The sequence below is a fragment of the Xiphophorus maculatus genome, chromosome 20 (genome assembly GCF_002775205.1).
Source record: "Xiphophorus maculatus strain JP 163 A chromosome 20, X_maculatus-5.0-male, whole genome shotgun sequence".
Lineage (NCBI taxonomy): Eukaryota > Metazoa > Chordata > Actinopteri > Cyprinodontiformes > Poeciliidae > Xiphophorus > Xiphophorus maculatus.
The window spans coordinates 14936477-14950352 of NC_036462.1; the positions used below are offsets into that span (position 1 = coordinate 14936477).

The 13876-nt window shown below is 38.6% G+C and overlaps 1 protein-coding gene across 1 annotated transcript in view; it reads left to right on the top strand.

The window, feature by feature from the left end:
* Positions 1-1970: 1970 nt before the first annotated feature.
* The window catches only part of LOC102224555 (forkhead box protein J3-like), a 63618-nt gene continuing 51712 nt past the window's right edge, over positions 1971-13876 (top strand). Inside the window, exon 1 of the mRNA XM_005796938.2 lies at positions 1971-2428. Within this exon, the coding sequence (XP_005796995.1) occupies positions 2108-2428 (321 nt within the window). The 5' untranslated portion in view covers positions 1971-2107. The remainder of the gene's footprint in view (positions 2429-13876) is intronic.

Sequence of the window (13876 nt, forward strand, 5' to 3'; positions counted from 1 at the left end):
CCTACTGTCGTATAAGGGACACTAGAGCCCACAAAAAAGACCCCCTGGAGGGGTAAAAATAAATAAATACATAAAATTTTTAAAAAAATCCTGCACAGGCAATAATATTGGTAAATAATATGATGACCATAGCAGTTGCCATATGTGCCTATTTCCTGTCCTTATCTGTGCTTCCAGCTCTCTGTGACCTTTTGCATTTTGGGCGACGTCATTAGTGTTCAATGTGAACATCTGCTGCCCTGAGACTCTGTCCAACTCGCTCAATATTACCTTAGCATGAAACATGCAGGTTCAAAACACTTGGAATATATTCACTGACAGTTACTGCGCTTCAAAAACTCCTTTAGGACTGAAGGGATGAATTGGGATTAAAGGATGAATTGGGATAATCGATTATTGAAATAATCAATCGCCAACTACATTAGTTGGCGATTGATTAATCGTAAACTGGAGTATACAGACTCAAAAAAAGCCATTTACTGAAACAACAGCATACTCAGAGCAGTAATTAAGTTAAAATGTACAGAAAATATCCACGTTTTGCCCTTAAAATGAAAAAACTTAGATCTGTAAATATATTCTACCCTGAACTCAAGCAGAATAGTTTTAGCTTCATCTGATTCTGTAAAAAAAAGGTCCTATTTAAGCACCTTTTGTTATTCAATTATTAATCAGTTAATCCAAATAATCAACAGATCAGCCCTACCTCATATTGATGTTCTGTCAAGCAGAAAGGCCTGAGCTTTTTTTCTTAAGCTGCAGAGCTATCCTCTGCTACAAATGATCAAGCATTCACTAAAGGAATGGTGTTCTATATATTTTAGGCAATAAGATGTTCTTCTTGTTTATTTGCATATTTTAATGTATTTCTAATATTATAAAAATCTACAACATGAGATTTTTTTTAAAATCGGAATAATCAATTATTAAACTAATAGTTAGTTGCAGCCCTACACTGATTTGCGACGTGAATGTTGCACACACTGATTACAGTCGTGATATATTTTGAAGTCCAAGTTAAGTCATGAAATCTTGAAATAGCTTTTGCATGTCACTGAAAGATGCATGATTTAACCAATGAGGTGGCCTCAAGACTCCTGCTATTCAGAGCTAAATGGCACACACACAGACTTGAATATGCTGAAGCTGCCACACACCAACAAACACACACTTGTGAACATATTTAGTCAAGTGAAGCAAAAAAATCCCACAACAAAGTGGGGATTCCTCACCCTCCCGAATGTTCCCGCCAGACCCCTCTCCAACAGACTGCAGTGTCATCCCGCCCTGATTCTCTTTTTCTTTTTTTTTTTTACCCCTACATTCCTGTGTTCATAACTTTTGGCCTTTCTACACGGATCATCTATTTAAAGAGCGGCATGGCGGTGTGCCGAGAGAGACAGCAAGACAGGTTGTTGCTGGCTGGTTTCTGCGCAACATGGCTAACACACACACACACACACAGTGGAGGACAGTTTGCAAGATGACTCTAGTTTGCTTGTTTACGACAGAAGCTCCGTTTGGAGGAGGCGGGCGGTTAGGCGAGCAGCAGGGATAAAAATGTAGAAGGGGTTTACTACCCTCGAGAGAGTCGGAATTCCTCCTGAGCCGTTCCCCCATTTGGCTGGCAGTTGTGAAAACAATTGCTTGGCATTTACTCTCTCTGTGCAGATGGAGTCCCAGCTATGAGTCAGCTTTGAGAGCAGCAAGTGGTGGAGAAAGTGGTGGGCTTGTGATCTCTAGCGTACAGAATATGAGGATACTTCATAAAGACGGTTGGGTGATGTTGTGGAAACTGCAAAGGAGCTTTTCTTGTGTTTTTCGTATGCTGCTGTATGGCAGATGAACGGTTTCTTTCTCTCTGCTTTAATGTACTCCATGAAATAAACCTTTGGCTAATAAAAGCACATCTCTCTCCTCTTTGTTTCTCCAGGGACGAACAGAAGACGCTATGCTGACGTCCTAAGCTGTCCTCACTTCATCTCTCTTCCTAGTCATTTCCAACACTTGGACTGTTTTCACCAACATTAACCACTTCCTCCGGCTTTTTTTTTTTTTTTTTTTTTTTAATATACCCCCGTTCCCTCCTGCCTGGCCTGCCGTCACCATGACGTCGGAGCTGGAGAGCAGCCTGACCTCCATGGACTGGCTCCCTCAGCTGACCATGCAGGCGGCCATCCGCAAGACGGACGCCCAGAATGCCCACGGGCCCGGCATGGGCAAGAAGAGCACCTTACTGGATCACACCACCACGCTGGATCAGGAGGAGGTGCAGCAGCACAAGGACGGCAAGCCTCCGTACAGCTACGCCAGCCTCATCACATTCGCCATCAACAGCTCGCCAAAGAAGAAGATGACGCTGAGCGAGATCTACCAGTGGATCTGTGATAACTTCCCCTACTACAGGGAGGCAGGCAGCGGCTGGAAGGTAAGGAACAAGAAACGTGCACTGTTATTATTGATTTATGTACAAAGTTTTTTTTCTATTTTTCTGTTTGGCTGCAAACGTTACCTTGCATATGTGTTTGTACCCTTTTCACATTTTGTCATGTTAATGCCACATATTTCAATGTATTTTATTAGCATTTTATTTGATAAATCAACAGCCAGAGCTCTAGTGAACTAGGTTAGTTTAAAGTATAGTCAGGTATCGGAAAGGCCTAGTTAAAGTCCAGATCTTAATCCCACTGAGAATCTGTGGAAGATTGAAGATGGTCACCATTCTGTCTGATAGAGCTTGATCTGTTTTGTGAAGAAAGACGGAGAAAACTTTCAGTGTCTACATGTCCAAAACTGGTCCTCCAATAGACTTGCATGGAGTTTCTACAATGTGTTCAATCCAGAGGCCACAAATACACATCATACTTCATTTCATCTTTTTTTTTTTACTCATGAAAAAAATGTAAACAATGCCACAGTTTCCTCCTGCCCAGAATGCTCTACAAATTGATTTTAACATGACATCATGGGGGTCTGAATTCTTTTGCTTGGTCTTGATCAACAAGCAAACGGGTGCAAAAGTTTTTATGCAACAAAATGTTGCTCTTGTTTCAAGAGGACACTGAAGGGTAAAGGCATAAATGAATGATCTTGATATTTGTTGCTGTCTGGTGCTTTTTGCTGTCATTTCCTTTGATTTGTTGACAATAATAGTCTATAACTTCCCGTTTTTACTGCTGTTCAGGGATGAAATATCAACTTTTTTGTTTGTGTTAAAAGATATTTCGTTTTTCTTAACCTGTGGAAGTTATTTCTGGGACCTGCATTTTGCTGAAACCGATGTTGCCCGACTCAAATCATTGTTTTTTGGGTGCGGGAGCATCTTAAACAAAGTGTAGTTCCTCTGGTAATCACCATTGTCACATCCTAGGAAGCTTAGAGGAAAGAAAAAGGAAAAAACTGAGTGTGCCAAATCACACTAAGTGCCTCACTCCTCTGAATGAAAAACACTGCAGCCCTGAGAGAACCATATGAAGTGTAAAACCCTGGATTAATATTCAGACAAGTGGCCCCTATCTGTGCGAACACAGACTAAATAGCCCATTCATGGGTGGTATTATTCATTGCAGATGCTTTGATAGGAGAAGGCCATTATGCAGAAGGAGAAAGCCAGTGCTGTGTCATCATCTCAAGGAGCCCATGATATACCGAGATGAAGCTATGCTGATTGCCTTTTAAAGGCCCCAGATAGAAATTGATATTAGAATGAGTTTTCCAATCAGTCGACGTTTATTGGAAATAGAATCTTAGGCACTGCTTTATTGCAGTCAGACAAGATGTATGAAACCCATTTCCTTGGGCGACAAGATCTGGCGCGTGGACCAGGGTGTGTGTGTGTGTGTGTCTGTGCATGTGAATGAATGTAGGTGAGGCAGAGATGAGAAAGCATGTGTTGTTATAGATGGATTGATTTTAGCTTTTGTGAAAATGCACGTTGTAAGGAAATTAATTGTTTCATTTTGCAGCCGTTGTTTCCTCTTTTGCCTTCATCATTACTTATTTAGTTGTCAGTAACCCGGCGGCATACGTGCAGTCTTGATTTGAGTTGCAGCCATTTTCACCCAACACTGATTTCAGCTCTGTGCTTTGTGTGCCACCCACCTTTGTGTGCAGTGGCTTGTTACATTCAGTGCTAAATGGTTTTCTGTAGACCTTGGCTTTAGGGTTGCAGTGTTATATTCAACTGTTGTTGTTGGACAAATCCAGGTGCAGCGCGTATGACCCTTATTGATCAAACTTTACAAATAAATGCACTTTTCATCAAGATTGCAGCTTCGATAGTCTGGACAATAGTGTGCTCTTCAAAGTATTCAAGTTATTACTCAGGATAAAATATAAAGCTTAGACTTACTTGTTATTGCACAAATACACAACAGTGAATTTGGCCACAAAATATCCTTGGCTACTGGAGTACACATAAAAATTGCTGAAAAACTATATTAGTGCAACTATAAATACATATAGATATTAAAGTGTTACTGGTGGAGGTAAGAAATTTTTTTTTATATTTATATTACTAAATATAGAGCTGTGGAAAAAATTAAGAGACCACTTAAAATGATCAGTTTTCTGATTTTACTCTTTATAGTTATATGTTTGAGTAAAATAAACATTGTTCTGTTTTTCTATGAACTACTGACATGTCTCTGAAATTCCAAGCAAAAATGTGGTATTTATTTAAATGATAAATTGACAAATTGCTTTCAGATATCAAACATTGTAAAGAAAACAAGTTCATATTACTTTAGAAACAACAATACAAATGTTTTAACTCAGGAAGAGTTCAGAAATCAATATTTGATCGAAAACAAGGTTTTCAATGGGGTTCAGTGCAGTGGACTCTTCATTTTTTCCAGAACTATATATAACTAAGCATTTTCAGAGAGCCTTATTAATGGAGTTGAGCATTCTGATGGCTATTGACACTTATAACAGACTCTTAGCCGCAAAACTATTCATGAATACAATTATTTATTAATTTTAGAGTCTACTAGTTTCAGAATTGGTGCACTGGTAGATCACTTGTTTATTATTCATCAATAATATGCACATAACTTTTCATTAGCATGAGCTCATAAAATCAAACTTCATGGTATTGGCCATTAAAGGCGTTATTGTTGTACACCATTTTTTCAACCTTTTTCCAACAAAATGAGTGAATTTCCTGGTTGCTGGGCAACATAGCCACTACAATTAGTTCTGAGCTAGCTATTGATTTAGCTACAGACAACAGCAAACATGGTAACAGTGGAGGAAATCAAGATAATGTGTATTCTTGGAAAACTATAACGAGTCAGTACAGTAGACTGAGTGGTGGAGACGTTCAGCCATTTCCATCTTCTTCATTGCTTTCTCTGATTGAACCTGAGCTAAAATCATGGGGGCGCCACTCTGCCCCTATGATTATTGGTGGTATTGCACCGTTTGGTGTCCTATTTAAGCTGCAGATTTTTACACTGTGGGAAAGATTTTTGCAAACATAACTCAACTTTAGTATCACAACTTTAGCAACTGCTTTGTCATGTTTAATATTTTTAAGGTGATATTTTTGCATTTAAACTGCAATTGACAACGATCGACATACACTCTTGTCTGGTTGACATTTGGGGTCTCTACCATTGCATTCCTACCCACATATGTATAATGTCAAAATCAGTTATTATTCTATGCATAGTTGGGTGTATAAATACAAAAAAAAAGAACTGACGTAACTGGAATAAGGTTTTTTTTTTTTGTAAAAATGTAAGTCACAAAATTAGTCAGTGGCGGTGCAGTTTGACGCTCCTCCAGTGCTTTCAAGTTTAGTTATGCCTTGCACAGATCGTCAGATTCTAGCCTACATGTGGGTTGCAAATGCAGAAATACCCCGCACATTAAAAGTGTGAAAAACCACATCACTCTAACCAGGATGCTGTACAGCTCAGAAAACTGAAAGAGCGGTAAGGAGATGTGCTCATAGGCTCTAGCCTGCGTCACCTTTTTTTTTCTTAGTTCTTGTTAATGGTGTATTTTCCCTGTCAGTTATTCTGAGAAATCAAACAAATAAAACCATGTGTTTAAAATATGAATTACTCTCCTCAACACACAAGATGTTTGAATGGAATCTATTATTAGATGTTTTATCCTCGAGGCCTTTAAATGGACTCCAATAGCCTTAAGTTTTGTTTTTACTCCTCTAAAGCACTAAGATATGCTTCTCTCCGAATCATATGGAAGTTACTTTTGCACAGCTGTAAAAGGTTTATGACATCATAACTTTCACAGCACCAAAATGATGTGTTATTCTGCAGCATGCATTCTGTATTAGCATTCTCCTTGCAGCTTTTCCCTGATATTACTCCACCGATAGCCTGACTGAGTATGCATGTTAGTGTGTGTAATTAGTTGAAAGCGAGCATGCCAGGATGGGGTGAATGTAGGTCGGATGTAGTCATCGCTCTTCTGTTCCCCTGGAGATGCCATTCGCAACAATTTGAGACTCGGCGCACGCACGCACGCACACACACACACGCCCACAACCCCACACACACACCCACACACACATGCGTCAGTTCTGTATGATAATGCAAGCTGTGCCTGTGAGATGAGACCTGGCTAATCTGGACACCAGCAACCCATTTAATCTTCTCAACACAACTGCATTAGCCTCCGCTTTTAAGAAATATCAATAAGTCAATAAAAACATATAATTCATCAAGGTCAAAAAATGTTAACAGTGTTTTGTTTTTTTGTTGGGTTTTTTTTCTTCAAGAGCGATGAATATGCGCCCGGCATGTATGAGCAAGCAATTAGTGGCTGATTTTCCTCGCACCCTCTGCAGCTCTCGGAGGCGCCTTTGACTGATGTTTTGGAAGTTCGTCTGAGCAGCCTCGTGCGTGATTCAGCTCATACGCTGCAGCTTCCTTCATGTGAGGCACGTTGTTTCTGAAAATCTGCCAGATTGCTTTAGTACTTCACATGCAAGGATTTCTAAATGCATGTTACCAAAAGGAGCATCTGCTTGCAGCCATTTCCTGTAATGCAATATGGAAGGAGCGCTTTGTCACAATAAATATTTGTAGTGCTGTCTTTCCAACTTCAAAGCTATTACATGCAATGGAAGCCGACCCAGAAAACTACTGAGATTAACTTTTAATCTCAGGAGCAGTCTCCAGCACAGGGTCAGAAAACTGTTATGTATTCCTTCATATCAGTATGTCTTCACAAAAAAATCAGGAAATTATGTACTTGAGTTTGCATTCTGGAATTTCTTTATATATATATATATATATATATATATATATAAGTGTCGGTATGAATTGAGTAAACGGAATAAGTGCTGCCTAAAGTTTCCAAATGAGTTGTCAAAAGTTTCAAATCTGGTCTTTGTCATCGTGAATGCAACCTTGCGTGTCAGAAATGGTTAATCAGCATTTGAGCTACACCTGGTAATGGGGCAAATGTTGCATAAAGGATCTGCAAGTGAGGGGGGGATCCACCGATACTCTGACTACAGCAGCATGCTTTATGGAGGGTAGTATGGCAAAAAAAACCAACTACCTGCATAAATTGATTTTATTCAGATGATTTCAGTGGTTTTTATTGTCACTGAAGCTTAATTGTGTGGGGATCCTTTTTCTTAAATAATTGTTCACAAATCCATATTTTTGACCTTTAAAAAAAAAAAAAAAGTTTAATGTGCTGAATTTGAGAGTCACAATTTTAACAAGAAGCCACATGAATTTATATTTTGAATCTAAAACAAAAAATTCAGTGATTTTTATATTTCTAACAAAAAAAGGAGTAAAACAAACACCTTCCTGCTCCAATCTCCAGCTCTGTTTTTTTTACTGTCTAAAAATGTGATATGCTAAAGTAAAAAAAGAGAAAAAAGTGACAGCATATGTGATTTCTTTTCTGGTGGATTTCCTACCAGTGCAGAAACGAGATAAATAAAAAATAAAAACCCTCTCTGAAATGTTGACCTCCGCACTCATCTGAAACCTTCCCTCGGCTCCTCGTGGGCTCTCTTCAGGTAGAGTGTGTAAATTCCCCTCTGCATTTCTTCCAGGTGAAGAATGCCAAATCAAATCTAAAGCAATTCTCAACCAGTCTGAAAATGCTTGAAATGTTTGCTGTTGAACTTGAACCGTTGAGGAGATTTTTTGCTGCTGGCATGACTTTGTTTATTTTTTTTCTCTCTCTTCTGCACCTGTGTACAGGAGAAGAAAATTAGTTGGATGAGAAACTAGGTTGGTGTTGATTGCCCAACAAACTCTGAATCCCGCTCTGCTTTTTCCACTGAAGGTCCTCAGCGCTTGCATGATCTTGATAACTGGGAAGTCTGTAAGTAGTTGGGCGTGCAGATATGGGGCACAGAGCTGTCTTCTGTGTTGGTCCTGGACTTCACTTTGATCTCATTATAAAATGCAAATACACAGTACCCTAAACAGATCAAAGGTTCAACTTCCTATTGGATCTGAGGCTTAATAATAGTAGCCTGGGGCAGCGCTCTATTTTTCTAAAAAGTGATTTTTGGGTAGCCACTGGTCCTCCAGGACATTATTTACTCTGGAGATAATGTTCCGGCTTCTGACTGGTGGCTTACCAGGGCTCAGAAAATCCTTGCTGCATTTGCTTATTTGAATAAGATTGTGGAGGTATGAGCATTTGTACCTTCTGCCTCTATCTCCCACCTCAAGCTCAGGTTTGCAGCCTAAAATCTAAGTGTAAAATTACTTCAGTGCCTCATGCTGTCTCTGATACGTCTGTCTGCTCTGTTAACCAGGATCATCATTACTCTGTGCATTTAAATTTTAAGGACTTAACTTAAGGATTTTTTCCCCCCCACTAGAGAGTAGACACACATTTTGGGGAAATGTTTTACTTCCTAACTTCCACAATCCAAAAATGATCTCTGTTTTCCTGCAAATGTATCTCTGTGTTGGAAAACCACTGAATGAATTCAGAAACAAAAATCTTGCTGAACTGCATGCTGCATAAAATAAATGTTGTCATTTCTTGTGAAATGTTTAGAGAGGTATTTTTAGTATGTTTAATCAGTTTTTTTCTCTGTGTAATTATCTTTGGAAAAAAGATGACATTTTGCTATTGTGCTAATTTTGGCACATTTACAAGGCCGTAAATCATGGGAATTTTGATTTATGTGCTCTGTCATAGTCAAATAAATAAAACAACTTCTTTGGTTTGTAGTTTGTAGTGCAAATAAGAAATAGAAAAACAAACTTGGAAGTGACTTGTAGAAAGATACTGGCTTGTTTTAAGTCTATAATATAAAATAAAAAAATACTTTTTTCATATAAGTGAAAAATATCTGCCAGTTTTGACTCATTTCTAATTTGCACAGAGACTAGAAAAAAAACTTTATTTTGTTTTTGCAGTGCATTTAAATCCAGTACTCACAGTGATGCATTTAAATATTTTTTTCTGATTGTTATAGCTAATAAAAACCCTGCATTCAGTTTTCCAGTTAGATTAAACCAATAATAAAAACGCTAATCTTCCTAAGTAATGGTGACCTGCTCTTGTGTTCTCAGCACTCTGCTGTGGTTCTGTTTGCAGGTTCTTTCAGCCTGTAGCTGAGGTGTTAGGTTCAGGTTGCTCTAATAGCGTCCTGAAACTCGTCTGCATCTTTGGCTCTGGTGTCTCTTGTCCTTCTCTTGACTCGGCTCCATAAATTCTCCGAAGGGTTTAGGTTGGGTCAAATTGCTGGCCAGACTAAATCATGCACATTAAACCAGGTATTTTACTGTTTTGCAGTGTAAGCCGCTGCCATGTGCTGCTGGAAAATGAAATTGGCGTCTCCATAAAGTTTGTTAGCAGCGGGAAGCATGAAGGGCTCTGAAATTTCTTGGTAGATGCCCGCCTTGACTCTGGATTTAATGAATCACAATAACTCAACATCTGAAACAACACGTCCCCTAAATTATCACTGGAGCTTTAAGGAAGGTTCATTTCAAATTTCTTCCAGAATTTTCCACCTTTATTTTTAAATTGAATACTAAATATACTTTAAACTTAGTCAAGGACTTTGGAGTAGTTGGCAACGTCTTAATTCAGGGTGTAATCAAGGTTAGGGATGCACAGATCCACTTCTTTCACTTTCAGTACAGATATCTGTGATTTAGTATTGGCGGATACCGATCCGATAAAGAAAAACAGCACCAAATCGACTTACAATGTTTCCCTTTTTTTTTTTTAAACAAACATAAATGTACTGAATTACAAATTGATATAAGTCTGCACCTGTACAGCACACTTAAATGCACCTATAGATTCACAAGCTCAGTCAAACGGTGCAGTTAGGAGTAGAACAGCCAATGCAAATTAAATAATATAGAAACTGAAACTGACAAAAACAATAGATTGACTAATTTGGTCAAACATGCAAAAACAAACCTTTCAAATGGTTCAGAAATATAATAAGGAATTATAAATATAATATAAAATAAATAAAAAAGCATAATGGTGCTCAGAGCACAAAGCATAGAATTAATTAAACTGAATAGATCTGCTCTTATGGATTGGCCACATTGTCACAGATAGCTAATCTTGATTTTTTTTTTTTTTTAAATTTCCAATATCATCGCTTATAAAGACGTATATTATCGGATCGGTGCATCTCTAGTTGAGGTTCTGCTGTTTCTGCCGTGGCTTAAGGAACGTGACAGCCGCAGCGCACTGACAGCCCCAGTCCATGTCTTATCAATCTACTCTAAACTCTTAAATGGTCTATGCTTATAAAATGCTGACAGACCTGTAATTACCCTGCAAAAACAAAATCTTACTAAGTATTTTTGGTCTAGTTTCTAGTGAAAATATCTTAGTACATTTTCAATAAGGCAAACTAACTTACAAGGAAATTTTTTACCAAGAAATAGAGGCTTATTTTAAGTAAATAATTCCTTGATATTGATGAAAAGTCCTACTTTCATTGGCAGATGAATTAACTTAGATAAAAATATATTAAGTGAAATAATTTGCCAATGATACTAATACTTTTTCATCAATGTTAAGGAACTATTAAAACAAGCTCATATTTCTTGCTAAAAATTTGCTTGTAAATTATTTTTATCTTATTTCAAATGTACTAAGATATTTCCACTTGAAACTAGACCAAAAATACTTGGTAAGATGTTTGTGCAGTGTACTGTATGTCTGCTGCTTGTTCAGCTATTTCCTTCCACTCATCTTCTCGTACATGAACTCAGTCACCTTCTTTAGCAATCTGTTTGTGGTGTGCCTTCGCTGCTGAGGGTGTCTGTGATTTTTCTACTGGAGTCAGCATTCTTCCAAACGTTTCTGGCACAACTTCAACGACTCTGAAGGTGAATGGAGAGAAACTAAGATCTGGTGAGGTGAAGACTCACCAAACCGACTTTATTAACAGACCAACACATTTCAGCTCGTTGACTTAAAACGTTGTTTCAGGAGCTGAAACTTGTTAGTCTGTGAATAAAGTTGGTTTTTCTCAGAGTTTGAAATGTTGCAGTCTCACCAAGTCTGCAGTCTTTCCTGTGACATAACATTTCTGCATAAAAAATACTTTTAGTCTTGTGTAGTAATATAGTTTTATGAGATACTGAATTTTAGGTTTTCAGGAACTGTAAAATCTGGAGGAAGAGACCCTTAAGCTACATCCATCTCTAAGTAATGAAGTTTCACTTCTTGAATTGCATTGCTGAAGTTAATTAGCTTCTAATTTATGGACATGCACCTTCACATTCACCTTGGATGAAAGTTTCAGTCTGAGTTTCAAGCTTTCAAAGCTGTATTTTTAGTTATTGTCTCAGCCTGAAAATGTTTGCTTGTTGGCCCGGCACAGACTTTTTTTATTATTTTTTTTTTTCAGTTTGTGGGAGAGGTAGTGATTCACTCGGCAGCTCGCTTGATCCCGCTGTGAGGCGGGTTCCCGTGTCAGGAAGCTCCAGCCTGGCCACCCGCCCACCAGCCTCACCTTGCACCCGCCTACTGGCACCCCACCGCTCACGCTCTGGCCCTTAGAGTGGGTGGGGAGAGCAAGCTGGCAGGCCTTGGCATGGATAGATTTTGGCAGGAGCTGCTGTCCCCACACTGCGCCGAGTGAAGTGCTGACTGCAGTGCAGTACATAAAAGGCCTGAGGCTTCTATTGCTTCCTCTGGTGGCCTGCAGGCCTGTATAGAGATGTTGGCTGCAGTTCTAGTTGAAACTCTAGCCGTCACTTTGATAAGCACTGCTTTGGTTTCACTGTTCAGCCGCTATATATATATATATATATACATATACACACATATATGTGACTTGCGTTATCGTTTTAAGCAGTCATTAGCTGTTAGCATCTCCCTCCCATCTGTTCTCGCTGCTCACTTGGATGTGATGCAACAGCCAGTCGTAAAAAGCTGCTGATCATGGTCATCAATTGATTCAGAGAACTTCCTCCCCCGTGATAATGAGATATGCTGAAGTCGATACAGACACGCTAGCTGCTCTGCTGCTTCCCCACCTGCCACGCCCCTTTAGTAATTTCTAGAATGCATCGGTGGTTCATGTAACGTAAAGACACGATCGCCTGTTGATCTCTGACCGTGTTCTTGTTCAAAGGTTCAGAGGTTTTTTGCTTGGTGAGACTTTATCTGAAGTTGCTTAATTACATCATGTAGGCATGCTAGATAATTTGATAATTTGGTGTAGTACTTTTTTGTGAGCTGAAAACTTTTTTTTTTGCCTGTTTTTATACAACACATCTATATTATGTTGATATTTTAAAAAATGCGTTTCAGTTATGTTTTAGATGCTGTACATTTTGGGACATCACATTTTCAGTACTATTTTATAGAAACAAAATATAAAATGTTTTAGTGATTACTTAGGTTTTAAGCATTCAGAATGAAGCACGTTTTTCTAAATGTTTGGTGTTTGGCTAGAAATATTTAAACTGTAATACTTTCCTTTTCCTGCATCTGTTTCCTTTATAATGAACATGTTTTGTATTTCTTTGCATCTGGCTGCAAGTTTAGCTCTTTGTCCTTTGAATTAACTTCAAACTTAATGGCATTACTCCACTGCTTTTGCAAAATAAAACAGGATTATTCAAAACAAATTGCTGAAAGTGTTATGAATATCTTTGACCATATATGTTGGGTTATAAGCTTGATCACTCTAAATGTAGGCCATTGTTGATTGAGTAAAGTAAAGTCCTCCCTTCCAGAAATACATCCACAGTGGCAGATTGAAAATGGCTTGGCAACCTAATGATTTCTCAGTTAATATCACCTGACCTTTGTTTACATTGGGATCACAGATGGTTCCTTTTGCCTCTTGTATGCACACTTTTTTTTTTTTTGCCCTGATGAGGAGGACTAGGACGGAAGGAAGGAGGTACAGCAATGATTTGTGCTTTCTATAAATAGAGTGCAGTCCTTGCAATCTCCCTTTAACACTGATTCTGCCCTGTTAGATTAATCCAGGCTGAGTTGGAGCAGGAGACGCTGCCGCTGTGGTGGTCTCTGCACACAATGCACAGTCTTATGTTGCAATTCTTTCCAGACATTTTCTTATTTGTAACCCTTTTGTCTTTAAATATAATTAATAATATTCTTAATTATGCAAGCCCGCTCTCCCTGAGGAGCCGTTACCTCTTCTGAAGCCTGCAGCTAATTGATCTGTCATCACCGTAGCGTGCACATAGCGTTTACCTTTTGGAAATGAAAGGGATATGGGCTGCAGGACTAATTAGAAGAGGCTGTCAAGTCAAGAACAGCCTAAGACTGCGCTTGTTTTTTAAAGCTTTGACCTGCTGATGCAGATTCTGCCTGAGAGAAGAGCATTTCAACATTTTTAAGTTTGCTTTTATAATAGTAAAATTGTGTATTTTATTTTTCTGGAAATTACTGGCAC